Here is a 20,409-nt window from a genome sequence, read left to right as displayed (position 1 = left end):
TTGGTACAGCGATATTTACTTTAAATATTTCATGTACCAATATTATGTTGAATTTTTTATATTTGTGTTGTTTGTTCTTTTAATTTATAAAGTGACCATATTTCTAGGGGATATCTGAAATGCGATACATGCTTTTAATTTTACAGTATATTTTAACAGAGAATAACAGGGGACACAAAACACTTGAATTCAAATAAATAAAATAATAAAATTCGCACTAACAACTTTATTCGCAAATACTATTGCGTCCTCTAATTATAAATATAGCACTTTTATTCATGTGCATAATGACAGTTCATATTCCATTGACTAACGCCCACTACTTTTGGGGTATAAAATCGAATGTAGTAGCTCCGCTTATTTTGGCAGATGCACTTCGATGAAAGTGAACATTTTGCCATTTGTTGTCGCGTTTGTGCCATACGCGTGTTTCCTCAGACTGATGGGTGTGTGCATGTCCTTGCCTATATATAAAGAAACATTTTAATTTTAAGGTGTCGAGGTTATCTGTGTCAAGTACTTACTTATCAATGTACTGTGTAAGTCTGACATAGGCAATGCACGCGGCCTCTTCACCCAATAAGTGCACGTGAGGATTTAATATGGTTGTGTTTATAGCTTTGCAATTCTTACCAAGAACTAAAATGGTCATTTAATAATTTTTTATCTTTCGAATATAGTTTTATTGAACTCACCATTTTCAAAGTAAAATTTATGAAAATCAATTCCTTCGACAAGATTACCCAAAGCTTCTGGCTCGAAGGCAGTTAAATGGGGATCACATATTTTGCTGAAGAATAAAAATTATTTTTTATTGAACACATATTTAAATTAACATTTTTGATCAGATTTTGTATACATATTGTACATTGCTTATGTTGTGTGGATAGCATTATTATTTTTGTTTTTTAATAGACATCAGCAATGTTTTGTAGCCTTTGTCTTACTTCACCACAAACTTGATTTAATTTTCTATACATAATTTAGTTTAAACTATAGGCTAGCTTTATTTTAAAAAATTATTAAATCTTTTGCGTTTTGAGGAGGCGGAGAAGAACGTAGCACTAATGGCCCGTTTAACACTATGTTTCTTGAACAGGATTAAACAACTTACAAAAAAGACATAACCTCAAAAACTTCAAAAATAACTTGAACTTTTTTTTAAACCTTAAAAGTAAATGAAATGGATGTAGCTCAAGGCCACAGTAGCTATAGCTGCAAAAAAAACATAGGTTATAGGTAAATTGCAGTTGCCTTTTAAACTGAGAATAAATAAATAAGCTAAATAGCAAAGTTTTTTGAAACAATGACAAATGTTTGTGTAATATTTCAAACTTACGTGTATCCATCAAAGTCGCCACTGTTAATCGCTTCAATTAACTGTTCAGTAATCTTTATTATTTCTTGTCGTCTAGCTGCTTTGTTGATAGACAATTTTTTATTTAGGTTATTTAGGGTTTAATTGTTTAGTTGATTATGCTAAAACTAGGTATATCTCCGTCTCATATTTATCTACCCATGAATTCTAAAACACTCTGATTCTTTATAAGGTAATACACAGGGATTCCACAGAAATCTCTTCAGTTGTGTAAAATGTATGTTGATGTCTATACATTAGGGTGGACTTGTCTAAGGTAAAATGAGCTCACCAACTTAAACAGTAGTTTTCTGTACAAAATAAGTTAATGCAAAAAATTTTATTTGGAAGTTTATGCGGTGCGCAAAAAAATGATTCTTCCTTTCCTTAATTTGTCAACTTTTTTGTTCTGATCGAGTAAGGGAAATAAAGAGTAGCTAATTTCATGAGTTAAATCAGTTCGAAATAGACTAGTCTTCTGTCTCTAAACCCATAAGAATCGTGTTCGGTCCCCGAGGAATCCATTTTTTGTTGTCTATTGTGGTATTCACATTGCAATAGCAAATATATTTTATAACTTTTAGGATCAAAGCATAAATCAATTTGAATGTACAAGTTCTAATCTATTAAATAAAGGCTAAGGTTATTACAAGAAAACTGTCAAAGTTAAATATCAAGTCTACGGCATCTAGACGAATATAAAATATGCCTAAAAGTCTTAAATGCCATTTCGCACCGACTAAAACTTGTTTTTTTCTTTTGTATGTTATTCCTTAAGAATACCAAAGGAATATATTTACTGGGGTGACAGTATGACAATTTCATACAAAAAAAAGTCCGCCCCAATGTACGTAAGAAAATTAGTAACATTCAGAGTTTTGCGATTCCTGTGACACCCCGATGTGGCAGCCCATATTAATATATTCCTAACGTAGCATATAAGTTCTAGCCATCAAAAAATTAAGAGCCTTGAAACATGCGAAGTACATTTCATTAAAGACCTAAATTATTATATATAATCAACATTTTATTTTTTACCCAAAAAATATCAATTAGTTTTTAACCAAAAAATTTCGATCAAAAAATAATTTTTTCGACCAAAGCTGAACACAGATTTTTTGTAATGTAATGTTTTAATAGATTCGAATTATATCTTGTTATGTTTATCAAACATTTTCAAGAGATTTTCAAATATTTTTTAAAAATATATTTCGTTACAATATGTTTTTGATCTATATATGAAGTTAGAACAGAAAGATCATTCTTGGTTTGTAAAAGTGAATAAATAAACCTATGATTTGCCGACAATTATTGTTTGATTTTGTTACTATTTAAATTTGTTATTTATTGTAAAAGTCGACGCTTTCTAATTGGTTTAAAAATCCTGGTGCATTTATTACAGACAGTTTTTTTAGGTTCCGGACTTTTATCTTTTTGTTTATAGTTTGTATGCTTTTAAAATACGTTGTTTTAAAAAGTCTTTGGATTTTAGACTAGTCTTATTTTTTCTGTGGGGTTTTTGTTAAATATTCTTCCAGAAATGTTTGTCCTAGAATGTTTAGAATTAATTGGCATTTATGTATGTTTAGATTGACTATTGTAAGAAAACATATTTTTAAAAAATTTATAAAAATCGTCTTATGAATTGAATAGTTGGTTTCCTTGGTTCAATTTCAATCCCTTCAAATAATGCATCACTGAAAAAGCTTTCGACTATACACCTTTTAATCCAAAACACACACACAAAAAAAATGCATACATTTTTTATCGATATGTTTTCTTTCACGTACAAATTACATTTTTTTAAGCGATTAAGTAAAATTCAACAAAATAAATTTTATATCGTCATTTTTTTTTATTCAAATTGATTAATATTATTTACGGTCCCTGCATTTCTTTTTTTTTATCGAGCCGAGGGATGAAGGAAGAAGCTGGAAATACCCTTGCAGACCTATATGTATATGTTTGGCCAGAGCTTGCTAGAAATGAAACTTCATAGCAATTGGAGCTTATAAAATATTAAAGTTGAAATAAACAACATTCCAAAATTTTGTTTTACTTGTAAATCATCAACTGGTTTTGATTTCAGAGTGCCAGAACATTAATTAATAACAAAATTGAGCTGCTAAGCGCCTTTACAGAGCTTGCTTTGAGTATTACATAAGCTGTTTAGGTTTTGCTTATGTCTGAGATTATAAAATTGCATCTTTAGTACTTAGTAGGGAGTATGATTCCCTGTCAAAGTTAGCCCGCACATTGACGGTTGAAAAAACAAAATTTATAAGCAGGGACTTTGTCTGTTCGAAAAATGTTAGCCGAAACTCGAGAAATTGGCACATTTAGGTACTTAGCACCCTTATCGGGTTTGGTTAGAATCGTTTTCTGTAAGACCTTCGTATAAGGCGGTATTCTCATCATTGCAAGTATGTAAACATTATTTTTCACCTTCGTAATTATTTTGTTTCCTTGGGCCATTTAAAATTTCCTTCTTTTATTTTCTATTCAATTTTTCTTTTATTCCGAAAAATTCAACGTAATTGGTATCCATGCCGACAACCATTACCAATATTTTTACATTTTAAGATATAATAAGACATGTCAGCCTAACTTAAAAAAAGTCTGCCTTATTCTCAATTCTTATTAGGACAAAACATTTAAGTATTTATTGGAGTTCGCCTTGGTTTATAATAGAAAAGTGTTAACGGAAAAGTCTGAGGGAACAAAATATATAGGATATAAGCGTCGTTTTTGCAGTATAATTAATTGAAAATTATTGTGGTTCTAGTAATGATATTCAATACTCATCAGCAAAGTGCAAAAGGCATTATAAGTATAAAGGACATTGCATATAATTGGAACATGGTCAGCATGCACTTATACAAGCAAACGATTATGAAATTCTAGTTGACAAATATATATTTGTTGTGTATTTATGGATCTGGAAAGGGCTTCTGAATTAAAATCAACTCTACAATTTGTGGTCTTGTTGCCTGTCCTCTATAGAAGAAGGCATACAAGTTGAGACCACCTCAAAATGAGAATTTTACATTTAAAGTCATTTTAGACTTGGAACTCGAAACATTTTTTGGTATACATACATACCTGACGAGCACTGCGAGTTTCCTGTATTTTGCTGGCAAGTTTTTGCAGGACACAGTATCCTTATATCTAAAACGCACATTTAGTTTTGTATAAAAATCGATGTTTTATACAAATTGTAAGTGTTTTTAGTAAAATAATCACAAGAGAAGAATTTTTTGTAAAGAAAGCAATGAAAATTATTCCCAAGTGGTTAGGAATATGGAATGAATTGTAGTCTACGGAGTGGGCGAAAATGAGTATGCACTTTAAAACCCTGCTTAAAATAAACATGGATGTAAAAAATATGCATAAATTTTAGATCGAAATACATTCTTTTATAAAAGACGCCGTAACTAGTTACCTTGTTAACTACTTGAAAGATAAATATGCCCCCAGTTGGCGTCACTGCTGACTGTGACAGTACTGACTAAGGGGCATTCGGTCAAATGAATTGCAATAACAAAAAATCAATCTAAAACAAAAACTGTGGGCCGCACAGACTTTTGGCGTGTAAATGGATATTGCTTACACAGTGCAACCCGGAAAATGTAACAGCAGCTTGGATTTCAAATTCTGTAGGTGCTCAATTAACCAGGCTAACCTCTATTTGGGGTTTCTCTGAGTTAGCTCGCGTTTTGATACTATTGCGACTTAAATTTTTGGTATAAGACTTGATTTATAAGGCAATGTTTCTAAAGAAAATAAGGAATTTGGTATTCAATATGGAGTTTTTCCAAGATTGTTTCACAATACCGTCTTTTTTCAAAAACGATGATATTTATTTGGAATCCTTAGTGTCGTACCTATAATAACTCTGAAGACTTAAATACAAACATATGCTTTTAAGATAAATCCAATTTTTACTTGAAATCTATACATCGCTATATTATCCAAACGCAAGCTAAGGGAGAGGACAATTAAAGGGGGTTTAAATCTTTTCAAATCGTAATGTCAGGCTTTGAAATCCAAAACGCGGTTACACTCGATAACGTTTAAAACGTTGCACACTAAAAAATGCAGTCCACATTAAAGACATTCTTAAAATAAGAAAAAGCTGAGTCGGTCTATACATGTTTGTTTGTTTAATCGGAAACTATACTTTGGTTAGCTGAGTAACAGTTATGTGACAGTCTTATTTTCTCAATCTCTCTAATGAGCTGCATGTGACCGCTTTTCGAAGGCGGTCGTGGGTTCGATCTCCGGAGAAGAATGCATGAGTTATTCGTAATTATCCTTGAGATTAAATATACATTGTCAGTCTATAAAGTTTAATAAGGTTAAGAAAATATTTTAAAAAAATACAAAATCAAGAGAGAGCGCTATAATCGAGTGCCTCGACTATCAGATACTCGTTACCAAAGATAATATAGACTACAAGATGAGTAACAACCATACAACGGAACGAACAGAAAGATTTTTAGTGTGGATTATCGATCTCTATAGTGAGCGTTGTCCGTGAAAGATTCTTCGGCTGTGTTAGTGTATAATTTCGTTTGCTCTGCTGCAAAAAAGGGTCAACGTCGCATTTGACTAACGCGCAGTAAAAAAAACGATGTGGGCCAGTCGCTCCTTCAGATATATTTTTAATGTGTGTAAAATACATATCAAGGTTTTTGAAAAAGTTTTAATAACAATAAAAGCAAGAGTACATTAATCAATTTATAACAAATCGATTCGTAACGTGTACTCGAGAGACCGATTTTTCATCTTGGTTTGATGAATATGATGAATGCTTTTCACATCAAGGTTCTTGCAAGTTGTTTTTTTAGCAGGCTGCAAAAGCCACAGCACTAAGCCCCGCCCAGCGCCTAAATTTTTCAATATTTTGTAAAAATGTAAATGAGAGTTTGTTTCGGCGCTAGCAACAAGCAAGCAAATCTCCATCCCTCTCGCACTCTCTTTAGCTTAGTAACGGGTATCTAACAGTCGAGGCTAACGACTAAGCGATTTTTCTTGTTTTGAAGTTGTTTAGCTGAGTAGGGGTATCTGACTGTCGAGGCACTCGACTATAGTTTTATTTTTGTTTATTTTTAAATATATTATTATATTTTCATATTTTTAAAAAGGTTATAAGTAAAGAATAAACGTTCTTCAATTAAGAAAAATGCTTTTAAATCAAGACCAGTTTTTCTTGAGATGAAGAACATTTTGTCCTAACTAAAAAACATTCGTTCTTAACACATTTTTATGATATTAATTTTAATATTTTCTAAATTTCAGAATCTCAGTGTCATATGGACACATCTACATTGACTTTAAGTGTAAGCGTTCTGTAATTATTACAAAAATGTTCTTCCGAGTTCTTTGTTTTATAAAATTTAAAAGTTTACCCTGTTGGAAAAATTTACTTTGTTGAAAAAGATTAGTGAAAAAACATGTTACAAACGAATCCGCTTCGAAATAGGATAAGTATACAATACATTTTACGTTTTATTCTATAAACTTGTTTGACAGCCATAGCCCAGGTATGGATTATATGAATGTCGCCAACAGAAGCAGCACAGGGGTGGCTCGCGGGATTGGAAATGCCTTTTCCGTAGCTCTGCTACTGTTCTACCACTGCTCTGTTCACACACGTAGTATAGAACAATAGTCGACACTCACACTTCAACACGTTTAGCTGAGAAACGCACAGCACACATACAAGTTCCAACAAATTAATGTAACATCGGATATTGATGTCTCACTCTACAAAAAAAAAAGAAATGACCACAAAATAAAAACCCTATAATGCGATGACTTCCTTCAACAACGATTCCATAAATCAAAACTCAGCCATGGTGACATTTAATATATAATATTTTAATATTTTAATATATATATATATTATATATATAAATTTATATATATATATATATATTAATAATAATGGTAATATTTTAATATGTCGACAGTATGGATTCAAATTTAAGATAATTTAGTGTTCTTAAAAGAACATATTATAAACATCAGGATTTCATTAAAATATAGTCCGTTCAGCTGAATTTTTAGGATTATGTATTTAACACTTTTTTGGTACAATTTCGGTTTTGTGACTAATCGTCAATAGTCAATCAATACAGTCAAATAAATATTATTAAAAAGGTACTTTGCTTGCATTATAGTTTTAATCCAAATGCAGGAGATTCAAAGCTGAAATGAAAAAAAAAGACTCTTGGCAATCGACAAAAATCTTTTGAATATAAAATATTTGTTTTGTGAATAACCAGAAGCGCTCGTACATGCTAATAGTTTTCAATGTCGATGCCAATGCTGGCAAGAATATACAATACTACACATAATTTACATACGCAATGTAACCTATACTAAACTTTTTAGTGAAGTAACTTTTTAAAATCATATTAACATAGCGCTGTACATTTAAGTACTTTATATTTGTTTTATTGGAAAATGGACGGATGATGATTAAATGAAGGTGCGTTATATCTATTTGATGTTTCTTTTACAAATAAGAAATGATAATTGTATATATTACAGAAACTCAAAAATGCAGAATAAGATTTACCTTCTGGCTCTTTTGATATGACTGTGGTACTGCGATCAACGATTCCTTTTTTATCTTCTAGGGAAAACAAAAAAATTTTATATTTAAAATTGCAAGTGTACCAATATGTCCCTTATGGTAATTCTGGTAAGGTAATGAGTGGTGTTTGTGTAGAGAGTGCTTTCATTTGTTCGAATTCTCTTCCAACCAACGTCGGTTAGTTCAGGTCAAGTTAAGTGTTAGGGAGTACAATTGGTATTCATGATGCGTTGCTTATTTACAATTTTCAAGATTTAAAAAAAATAAGGTTATGCAATTATGTTGATATAAAAGATGGAATTTAAAAAGCAGCATTGACTTATAAGGTTGAAAGTCTAGGACTCACTGCAATAAGAAAGTCTGTCAAAAGAATATTTGCAATTATACAAATTGAAAATTGAAATGTTTATTATTATTATATTCAGGGTTGTACTGGGCTGACGTTCAAAGCTTTGAAATCTAAAACAATGTTGTTACCTCTTGTAAATATATATATATATAATGTCATACAACACATGACATTTAAGTGTCTTAATTTTTGTCAATAACTTAAAAACGCAAAATGCCTTAAGTCGGAATTTATAAAAAAAAATTGAATAATTATAAGTGCCTAACAGTAGTTTATACAAATAAGATCAACAAAGTACGTGGTTTAATTTTTAAGGTAAAATAATATTTTCAGAAGTGAGTTAACAGTTTATGAATAAAATATGGCACATTCTAATGAAAAAAATGGTACCTACAAAAATGTGCTTTAGTATTTTTTTTATTATAATATGTTTAATCGTTTTTTTCAAATTTTTTTTACCAAAATATTAAAGTTAAATTTAGAGGATTGAGTTTAAGCGCCATTCAGTCTGCCACCATCGTATGGATCGTATGAATGAAATCGTGCAAAAATAGTTATATAAACAAGCTTCTAACGATAGTTATATAGATAAAATAATGAATCCATCCATCTATGAATAAGCTATTTATGACAAATCTAGCCCAGCTTTCTATAATCCTGAGCAAGTTAAATACATCTTGTCAAAATGTCAGCCTGCAAGGGTAATTGAAACTTCATTCTTGGTTGATAAATAGCTAAGTTATGATGGCATTTAAATATATTCACAACATATATTTATGAAAATATTTAAAATTAAGGGTTGACTTTACAAAACATGCACTCACAAAAAACAGTTTACGTCAAAGAGGACAGGGCCAGCTTCTTTGGGAACATATAAAGGCATTACTAATTTCGGAAGCACAAAAAAAGATTACAGAATATTTTAAGTTCCATTTTGAAATATTTTATGTAAACCTTTTTTGAACTTTAAATCTTGTCACTTATAATAAACTCTCTGGTAATGTCCGATTCCTTCCTTCCCATCAAGTAAAAAAGAACAATATCGTATTTAATATAAAATATGCCAAATTTAATTATGGAGCTTAGAAAAATATCTATGTGCTTTTACGGGTTAGTTTTGTTTTATTTACTTATTAAAAAAGCTTCACCTAGCACTGTGTATTGGTGCAAAGCTCTAGCGGTTGATTGTGGTCCTGACATACCTATCTAGTTCACTAGTGTTCGCAACAACTTGACAGTTTTAGTTTTCTATAAATGAATGTGAAAGGAAATTTTAAATATAATATTTACCTTTAATGTCATCGTCTTCAAGGGTAGTGCTAGAAGAATCTGTAGATTCCTTAACTTGAGATCCGTCACCCTTTTTGGTAATCATACTTCTGCCTGTAAAATACAAGTATATTTTCATTAAAATTTGAGATCACTTTAGGTGACAATCGTTCAAACTAAATCATTTTAATATAAAAATTTCGGGCGTGCTCTTGTATTCACATTAGTTTTGCGATTTGCAAAAAAAATTTCGATTTCGTAACATGTTTTTATTTTCAAAGTTTTGGTTATTGTTTGTCCTCGGAATGTTTTATTTTGTCACCGTTTCGTTTTACTGCAATTAAATTTTATTTTGGCCAAATTAAAATTTTTTTTTTAAATCAAAATATTATTAAAAAATCTATTCCGCCATGCCTTTAACAGCTTGTTTTTCCAATCAGCCGCAACAAAAATTAGTTTTTGTATTTAATTTAAAAGATGCCGTTTATGAAATACGTCTAAATCTTACACTTTTTTCCCCGTCTGGCACAAATATTTTAAACTTCAACTACCCCTCCAATACTCTAGTAGCCATAGCCATTGTGTCTTCCCTTCGGCAAATACAAAGGCAAATTCATCTCGTGTTTTATTGTAGTGGCTTTCGCTCTCTTTGCTCCCGCCCATAACCCCTTGCAAAGGGGATAATGATTTTAGTCAGAAGTTAGCAACGCAGTGACGGAGACCTTTCCGACCTCATAAAATGTATATGTTCTTGAACAGCATGACTAGACGAGTTGATCTAGCCATGTCCGTCTGTCCGTTTCTACTCGAACTAATCGCTCAGCTTAAAAGCTACTCCGATGAAACCTTCCAAAAGGTTGTATATCTATTGCAGGTAGTATATAAGTCGGAACGATCAGACAACTATATCCTATAGCTTGGGAACTAGAAAGTAGATTCTTCGCTTCTTGCGCGGTAGGGTGGCAAGCCAATAAAGTGCGCTATCTTTGAAACATACGCTTTTCTACTTGTGTATCTCTTTCTCCTACGCACTCCCTGAGTGCTTCCAGTACACTTAGCTGTAAATGTTTCACATTAAACTGAGTAGTATTTTAAATTTGAAAACAAGAGAGAACCCTATAGTCGATGCCGTGGTACAATTACACAAGGTAGTCCCGTCGATTTTCTAATCGATCGGCTTTCAGTCCGTTAACGTGTTACAGCGATATTGATACCTTGAGTACCTTGTATAGGGTCCTCTCTTGTTTTAAAATTTAAAATACTACTGAACTAAATGTGAATCATTTACAGCAAGGAAAGTTTTTGCAGTCGACAACACTTTCTCTTGGGAATTGTGCAGCACTAGTGTTGAAATTATACAATCCTGTCATTAAACAGCTATCTAAAATTTCCAAATACATTGCATTTTGTGTCTATTGCAACTACTGTTTGTTTCTTGGATGCTATGCTTTAAATGTATACTGTAATGTATGTATGTATAATAATCGGGCCTTTGGCTGAGAAACAGAGGCAAAGTTAAATCTTTTGTTAAAAGTTTGTCACTGCAGTCAGCTGTTGTAAGGCTTTTAACCACATGTTCGTGTTTTTATGACCTTCTCTTTCTTCTAATACTAACAATGCTTTGGTAATTGTCGCGGACTTCGTCGCGGTGGTTATTGCTACTAATATAATAAATTCTTCCAACCGCATTCGTTAGGATTTTGTTTGCGTATTTCTCTGACATTCCCGTTTTTACCGATATTACCAAGTGTTTGTATTAAAAAACACGAAAGATACCCGTTACTCAGCTAAAGGGACCAAAGGGAGATGGAGATATGCAAGCAGCAAAGCGAGATTGAAAAGCGCCACCTATATCTCAATATATGGTTTTGTGGGCGGCAGACAGACTTAAGCGTTATGGGCGTTATCAGCGTTCATATTTACGGTTTTTTGAAGTTTGTGGGCGTTAAAGTGGGCGTGGCAAACTTTTTTTGGGTCAATCGATATGTATTGATAAAAACAATAAATTTGAGTTAAAATTTTTGTTCTAGCATTAAAACTGTAGGAGCCACAGTTTTGGGTGGTTTGTGGGCGTGCCACACTAACAAAACAAACATGCGCTGCGCAAGAATCTAAGAAATATGCATGCCTCATCCCAGTATTGTAGCTTTTATAGTTTCCGAGATCACAGCGTTCATAGGGACAGACGGACATGGCTAGATCGACTCGGCTAGTGATCCTGATCAAGAATATATATACTTTATGGGGTCGGAAACGCTTCCTTCTACCTGTTACACACTTTCCGACGAATATAGTATACCCATTTACTCTACGAGTAACGGGTATAATTACTTACTGGAAAAATTTCTGGTAGCCAGCATGGTCGTAAGTATGGCTCCCTTTAGCTTACGACGCGCATTAAACTTCTTGAGACAGTCTACGGTTTCTTGTCGATGCACAACGGAAGCCACGCGTTCTCGTTGCTGTAAATTCGAATGTACATTTATTTCTGAATCATTCTAAGTCGTTTTGTCTGTACTTACACAAATCCATGGGTGCTTTAAAGCCTCGGCGGCGGTTATTCGTTTATTTGGATTTACTGTGAGCATTTGATTGATAAGATTTTTTGCTTCTGGGGTCACCGTATCCCATTCTGGAGACGGATACTTAAATAAAATAACATTTAAAGATAAGCACAAATAAGTTGTTCAAGATTCCATACATCATAAGCTCCTGCTTTAATCTGCGAGTACAGTCGGTGCTGATCCTCGTCCCAGAATGGTGGGTAACCAACAAGAAGTATGTAAAGAATAACTCCTGTGATAAAAAAAAGTAAGATGCTGAATTATGCAATACGGCCTTAGATTTTCATGCACGTGAATAAGAAGAACAATAATTGCTTACCACATGCCCATATATCTACCGATTTGCCATAGGGCTCCTTTTTCAATACCTCTGGCGACAGATATCCTGGAGTGCCAGCAAATCCAAACCAAGCCTGATGATCGCCTTGAACTTCAATGGCTAGACCAAAGTCAGCGAGTTTCACTGCTGCACCCTTTGCCTTACTAGCTAATAGTAAATTCTCTGGTTTCAGATCTCGATGCACCACACCATTTTGGTGGCAGTGATTGACCGATTCCAATATTTGTTGAATACAATGTGATGCATCAGCCTCTGAATAAAATTCGCGTGCAACAATATCTTCGAAAAGTTCACCACCAGTTACACTGCAAATGTATGTATGCATAGTCAAATTTTGTGGGTGTGTTGTCTTAATTTAAATTTAGTTTATATTTCGAATAACAATAGCGGAAACAAACTCTTTACTATAATAAAGTGTTCATATTTCGCTGAAAAAAATTTTGTTCATACATATGTATGAACGATCGGAGGGAAAAGGATGAAGTATGAATCTCAATAAACAATAGTCAAGTCATTGCAATATGTATAAGCGTTTGTTAGAAATTCATATTTTTTAAAGATTTTTGGAAGTAGACAACGGGAATATTTTGGAAAGTATTTGTATGCAGTTTGTTGCTTACAGATCAAAAACAAGGTAGTGATAGTTCTCCTCCTGTATACTGTCATGCAATCGCACTGAAATAATAAAAAAGTTTCAATTAATTATTTTAAGCTGTACATTTCTGCTGCATATTTAGTACATCAAATAATAGTTCAAGAGGTAACATCGATTGCAGGTCTTTTAAGTGCGACTGTTTAATTTTCAAAAATATAAATCAATAATTAAAAGACACCATCGTGTATTTCGGTTTTCTTAAGGTAGAGTTAGCAGTAATAAAACAGTTTGTTATTCTTACACAATGATGGTAGTCGGAAACCCTGTTCCCGTTCAGAGGGCTCAAAAATTACACTTTTTAACAGTTTGAAATTTACACAACAGAATTGTTTCTGCATCAATATTACAACAACCGTGATTTCTGACTTCTAAAAGGGCAAGATTATAGCGCTTTGGTCGACGTCTATGTCCTATCTAAAGATCGGCTAATCTTGCGCAGAGTGAATTTGTTTCATATTATTTTCCCACCAATTTTCCAATCGTTCCTATGGCAGCTATATGATATAACCGTCCGATTTTGATCAAATTAAATTCGAAATTCAGATCTATTTAAAAAATGTTATTTCCAAGCGTAGGAGGTTATATGTTAAAAAACACCGAAGCTGTAATTTGTTTCATATTATTTTCCAACCAATTCTCCGATTGTTTCTATGGCAGCTATATGATATAGTCGTCCGATTTTGATAAAATTAAATTTAAAATTCAGAACTAATTAAAATATGTTATTTCCAAGCGTAGGAGGTTATCTGTTAAAAAACACCGAAGCTATAATTTGTTTCACATTATTTTCCCACCAATTTTCCGATCGTTCCTATGGCAGCTATATGATATAGTCGTCCCATTTTGATGGAATTAAATTCGAAATTCAGAACTAATTAAAAAATGTTATTTCCAAGCGTAGGAGGTTAGCCCCTTTGGGAGCTATACGATATAGTTGTCTGATCCGGCCGGTTCCGACTTATATACTACCTGCAAAAGAAAGGAGGCTTTTGGGAAAGTTTCAGCCCGATAGCTTTAAAACTGAGTGACTAGCTTGCGTAGAAATGGACGGACGGACGGACAGACGGACATGGCTAGATCGACTCGTCTAGTCATGCTGATCAAGAATATATATACTTATAGGGTCGGAAACGTCTCCTTCAATGCGTTGCGAACTTCTGACTGAAATCATTATACCCTCTGCAAGGGTATAAAAACGCAATTTTAAGGCCCTATCTGAACCTGTATTTTTAACTTTCGTTTTACTTTTAGCCCACAAAAAATGTTTCTTCGCTTTTCGGAAATCACAACTTTTCTTTTGTTTAAAATTACACTTAATGTTGAGTAATAGCTAAACGTATTATTTATTTGATTGTCCTCAACCTGCTCCGCCCAGTTTTTGTAGATATAAATGGTCTATTATTGACATATAAGCTAAGGAGATATTAAAAATGTTAAGTATTGATGAAAATAACATACAACTTTTTGACAAGCCCCACAATCTCTGCAACGAATTATAATAAATAATATACATACAAATTGTGCACTTCACATACCTATGTTGGGATGGTGTAATTTTCTGCAGATCCTTGCTTCACGTTCCAATTTTTGAAAGTCTGAATTAAATATAATAAAAAACAAATTTTGCGTTATATATTTAAGTACTTTGCAAGGTAAAGCGAATAGGTATTACCAAAAACTAACAAGGAATTTAATTGTGTTGTTGTATGTTATGTGTTAAGAGGTGTTTTTGTTTGACGAACATAGATTGCGTCGACCTTTGCTCCTTACCTCTTGCAGTTAACTTTTTTGTATTTATAATTTTTGCAGCAAATTCAAATCCAGTTGACTTTTGGACGCATCTTTTAACTATTGAAAATGCCCCTCTGAAATATAATTTAATTATTGTAATATAATCTGTTAGTTATAACCATCTTAATTACATTGACTCTGTTTAACTTACTTTCCCAGTTCTTCTTTGATGTCGTAGTTGTCCGAAAAACGCGTACAGGCTGCTGGTGCAGCCATCGCGATGGCACACTTAAGAAAATCTATTGCGACTATAAATCTTCAACAAGTCCCTAGAAGTGCCTTCTCAGGTGTTCTAAGGGTTGTTCTCTAAATATTTAAAAAATATAAGAATATTAGTTAAAATGTTTCAGAAAAACAGGTAATGGGTTTATATTTTAAAGATTTAGGTTGAAAAGGGTGGACTTAGTTTACGAAGGGCTAACGTCTACAAGCTCTGCAGCTAGAACCATATGTTTTTAAAATCATATGTATTTTACAGAAACGTTATAGACCGTACATATGCGAAGCATTTTTAATAAATATACCAATAGATCCTATTCATATTACTATCTCCTTAACTTTTCGATCGTGCGATTAAAAAACCATTTAATACTATAATTCTAAAATCTAAAAAAAAATGGTATAGGGCAGAGTAGAAGAAAATCGAAATTTTATACAGTACTATATTTTTGTCCCTGCCATTTATTTCTTATACCATTTGTTTCCTTCATTTTATAAAATAAATATTAATCGTGGTGTTACAAAATTAAAAAGAAATAACCAGACTAAAAAATATGTCCAAGGTATTTTCATTTTTCCTATAATTTACACGGGAGTTATAGGATATATATTTTCGACCCGGCCTGTTACGACTTTTATACTACCAACTATTAAAAAAGTCTCTTGGAAACTGTTCATTCAGATAGTTTTACGACTGGGCCTAACTTGCTTAGAAACTGATAGACGTAGCTAGGTCGATTCGATTGTTGATGATGAACAAAAATATATATACTTTGAGACCGAAAACGTCTCCTTTGCAAAGTTGCAATCTTTTGACTGAAATTAAAATACACACTGCAAGGTTTATACCCTTATAATTAAATTGGATTAACAAGGGTTTCCAATTTCTTCGGTGCTACAACTATAACATTATTTCTACTTCGTACTGGTGACCTTGCTTTTTCAGTTGCACGCTGGAGACTCCCGCCATCCAATCACGACCAAAAATGTTCTCTGGTCAACATGCCGATGTGGTAATCGGTTCAATCCTGGCTGCTACCTTAGGTTAATCCATAGCTCAGTGGCCGACCGGCGATCAGGTCCAGCGACCAGCTTTCGTGCAGGACTCGGCGGGTAGATCAGGAATTAGTTAATTTACTCTTCGGTGGGATACATTAAGATACAGGCAGCCTTGTTGTTGGCGAAACTCGTTCGGAAGCGACCTACGTTTTTGGTGGCAAGTCCCGGCCTATCAACCAAAATGAAGCAGCACTTACGGCACTTAGCTTTCTTGAATAATTAGGTGGGATAACTTAGGTAAATAACTTAATATACAAAATATAAAATTATCTCCAATTATTGCAATGAATATATTCATTCGGGTTGGTCACACTTTTCACTAATTTTCTTCCCCAGCTCGTAGCGGCGTTTTGAGAAAAGCCAAAATTGACTAACGCAATTGGAAAAATACACACCCGCTTAGATTACTATTGATTTACTGGTTTTTATAAGTTACACTGGTCAAGAGAATGAACATTTTTAAAAGGGGCAAGCCTATGGGTCTTGTTGCTTGCTTTAATGACAACGCTTTGCTTAAGTTGGAGATAGGGCCGGTTTCTGGAGACCCGGCTAACATTTCTTGGAAAGATAACGTGCCTGCTAAGGACATTTGGTTTTCTCGAGTGTCTACGTGAGAGCTAACTTTGACAGGGACAGACTCCCTGTTAAGAGCAACAGTTTCTTTAAAGTTTAGTCGTTCGATAAACTAACATCATATTGAAAGGATGAATCTCTTTTTCCAAACGATTTAAATTCATTCAATTCATACTGTTCGCAGATAAATAGGCAACTAGCACTTTAACAGATATCGGCCCTTAGTTAAATAAATAATAATCTCAAATTTAAAAATGGATTTTCGATGAATGTTTATTTGAAAAGGGCGTGCCACAGGACATGGCAAGTCAGGAGTTGACCTTGAGTTGAACAAAAACCCCACTAGGAAATTTTTATATTTTCGTTTTTGTGTTTATAAAAATTAAAGTTATTTCAAATAAAGATGGATCATTTTAGGGGGTTTTAATTTTAATGTATTTATTATTGTGGGTGCAACTTCTAAGACACCGCCAATTTAATGTTTCTTTTGAGTTATGCAGATCTAATTACTTCAAATCTGATGAGTTGTGCGGCTCCTTAAACACACACTGATTTTTTAGTTACAGCGGTTTAGTTTAAGCACTGATTTTGAGCGACAGGTGTTTTTGGTTAATTTTGGTTCCTTTCTAAATCAGAAATTCATGCTTAAGAGAATGTATCTGGGGCACAGTACTATCATGTACTTGTACGTAAGTATGTATCCTTTGCAGGTTTCATATACTGGAGCTTTTTTGATTGAGCTTAATGGTAAAACGCCCCTTCCCGTTTAACAAGGATATTCCAGGGCATTAGGTAGAACTTGTTGCAAATAATCCAGTTGTGTAAAATCGTATAAACCGTCCAAAATCTATCTGAAGGAACTTTTAAAGCTTTATTAATTTAACCGTCTTTTTGTCCGAGAGACAACGTGAGTAGTGGGAGTAACACAATTAGTTACTTATAACATTGTGATAAAATCAATACCCTTAACTTAAGTTAAATGAAATTTAAAAAAGATGTCTTAAAGAAATATCAAACATGTATGCAGATTTTGTAACGCAATACTACATACATACATATGCACAAAAATGGATACATGCAATCGTTAAAAATCCTATTCAACTTGTGGCGAGACGAATAAAATTACTTATTATCTTAAATACAACATGGTGCACCCTTTGTACACATAAAAAATGTTTTTAAATATTTGTAAGGTTGTGCAAACTTATATATACATATACAGAAAATATGAACATACTTTAGATCGAAAATATGTACGTTGGTGTATATTTTTGAATCTGTGTTGACCCAGAATTGTATCAGGAGAATAATACACCGTTATAGATATGTATGTATTTATATAAATATATGTATGTATATATAAGTATGCACAATGTACATACATATATAGAATTATTTTATCAATTGGATACCTATATACTTGATGTATACGTCAGAAGTGTGCACTAAAATCAATGTTTTCAACGTCTCTGCAACTCCAGCGATGTGTCTAAATCTTTGACAGTATCTTTTGGAATGACAATACGGTAAAATAATGTTCCGAAATGCACACAGAAGTATCTACATGTGTATATATATTTTTTAAGCGAACTGGGAGAACACGACGCGTTAGATTCAGATACCGAAAATTTAAAAACGTCTGTTTGCTTGAAAATCGAATTCAATACTGACTAACAAGATTTTGCGGTCGCGTTTTATTCGATGAAGTGCCAAAACGAAAAGCTTTTTGCCGACTTTTCCTCAGACTGTCGTTCAATTGAAAACTTATGCCTACGAAGGCCTTATTCAGGAGTATGCGCACTATAGTGAATATGTATCAGTATCCCGAACTACAGTTTGACAATAATTGTGTGCTGCTGGAAACTCGCTACTCGACATCAAAATCTCTTTCCAAAGCAATGTCTTAAAAGAAAGTAGAAAAGATTTTTGTGTAAAGGGTGGAAACAGCAATTACAATTTCGAAAAACTGTTGATATGTGTCAACCATTGATTGAAGTTTTCCATTTTATTCAAAAATTCGTTTTAAGTATACTAATCATAACGTTATACAATTGTATTTAATTTAAAGTCTTTATTTTCCACACATTGATATTTTTCCAGATTACAATAAAAAATTTGATTTGGGTATTTCTATACGGAGAAATCGAAGAATTTATTAATTTTTGATGAGCTATTTCACACAAACTCAATTTTTAGAAAATGTAGCACTGAATGTTGTGGCTTTTAATTTAAAGTATTAGAAATTAATTGAAAAAAATAAATGTAGGTAAATTAATCAAGATTTATTTTCCTAACCATATTACAAATATTAATGTTGTCTGCTTGAAAATTCAACTAACTAGGGTTTGTTATATTTATAACAAGTTTAAATCTTGAAGGAGGAATCCGCGTTTTGAGTGCATGTGAATATTTTAATATTAAATATTGGCTCGGATAAAAACGAGTAATATCCGAGTTCCATTGACACATTTCTCCACATTTATCCATTCGTAAGGTATTTTTAGTATATTTGGTATTTTTTCTTATTTTTAGGCAACTCATCACTAGAGTATTTGCCTAGACCTTGAGTAGGGATGGGTTTTTTTTTGCAATTTTATTTAATTTACTTTTTGTTTATTTTGATGAAGTGAATAACAAATATGCTGTAAAAAAACCGCTTATATATGCTTTTTGTTTAATAAGTGTTGGTGTTGTGTTTATTCGTGCCAATTTTGAGCTAAATGAACACGCCAAGCAATTAGACTCGAGCTATGGAGCTAGCCCAGTGAAAACAGTTTTGAAATGTGTATAAAAATACGTTTAATTTTTGTTGCGGTTTTTTAAAGTATACTTACTTTGATCTTAGGCGACTAAGGTAATGCTTGTCTTCTAGTTAAACTAACTACGAATCTATAGTATCTGAGTTTTCTCATTCTTAATTCCCGTTACTCGTTGAGCAAAAAGGGTAACTTAGATTTGTCGGAAAGTTTGTTCCATCGGAGGGCGACCAAACCATGCTGTTAAGCTTAAAGCCTGGTAGTCAGATCGACTAAGAGGTTCACTAGTCGAAAAATCGTATTCTTTGTAGTTTGACCGAAGTTTTCAATGTTCACCCGCAGTGCATGTGCATGGTCTTACTGTCAAGCAGCTGTGTTTGTTTTTAATGACGATTTCAATAAGACAAATCTGTTGGTGCACAAGGAAATACAAATTTTTTTTTTGTCATTATTACTTTAAGGCTTTCTTCTCGTGTCACGGATTCTTTTCCATCTTCCCCGCGCCATCTGCAGCCCAGCTAGTCCCATAATAATGGGCAACGCCTTGGGTTAGGCGTCCTGTTTCATCTGCACTAACATCCTACGCCCGTTTTTGGGGGTTTTCCTTCTGTTTTTAATTTTTTGTTTCCACACCGCTTCTGCACCATCACACGGAAAGTATACATTTTATATTCTTTGGGCGGCGGCCAACGGCGTTCATCGGAATTCACTGACGAAACGTGTTTTTTTTCTGGTATTTCCATAGCTCATCTGAGTACTGCGCTAAAGAAAAAGGCCTGACGAAAAGCATTGGTCGCCTGTTTGCCTCTCGCTCACTCCTATGGTTAGCTCGCGGTTTTCGACGATGTGAGAACTGGCTTTAAACAAGAAGTT

General features: G+C 33.2%; 1 protein-coding gene across 20 annotated transcripts; it reads right to left on the bottom strand.

The window, feature by feature from the left end:
- Nucleotides 1–211: 211 nt before the first annotated feature.
- Nucleotides 212–18,456, bottom strand: CaMKII (Calcium/calmodulin-dependent protein kinase II). 20 transcript variants are annotated; one of them, XM_070997115.1, is made up of 16 exons: nucleotides 18,193–18,456; nucleotides 15,081–15,235; nucleotides 14,909–15,003; nucleotides 14,674–14,733; nucleotides 13,104–13,158; nucleotides 12,463–12,788; nucleotides 12,281–12,375; nucleotides 12,102–12,224; nucleotides 11,915–12,041; nucleotides 9,601–9,693; nucleotides 7,944–7,997; nucleotides 4,460–4,525; nucleotides 1,340–1,418; nucleotides 696–790; nucleotides 525–639; nucleotides 212–464 (listed from the first exon to the last, which is right to left on the bottom strand). In XM_070997115.1, the coding sequence occupies exons 2-16, from the start codon at nucleotides 15,143–15,145 to the stop codon at nucleotides 320–322; spliced, it is 1,593 nt and encodes a 530-aa protein (XP_070853216.1). In that variant the 5' UTR covers nucleotides 15,146–15,235; nucleotides 18,193–18,456; the 3' UTR covers nucleotides 212–319. The 20 variants fall into 20 exon arrangements, 17 of the variants coding, with proteins under 17 accessions (XP_070853216.1, XP_016944101.1, XP_016944104.1 ...); XM_017088612.4 differs by having other exon boundaries at nucleotides 7,944–8,000; nucleotides 18,193–18,455; XM_017088615.4 differs by having other exon boundaries at nucleotides 1,340–1,415; nucleotides 7,944–8,000; nucleotides 18,193–18,455.
- Between the last annotated feature and the right edge of the window lie 1,953 nt (nucleotides 18,457–20,409).

The sequence above is a fragment of the Drosophila suzukii genome, chromosome 4, assembly GCF_043229965.1.
Source record: "Drosophila suzukii chromosome 4, CBGP_Dsuzu_IsoJpt1.0, whole genome shotgun sequence".
In the NCBI taxonomy this organism is placed as follows: domain Eukaryota; kingdom Metazoa; phylum Arthropoda; class Insecta; order Diptera; family Drosophilidae; genus Drosophila; species Drosophila suzukii.
This window is presented reverse-complemented; position numbering and strand designations above follow the sequence as displayed.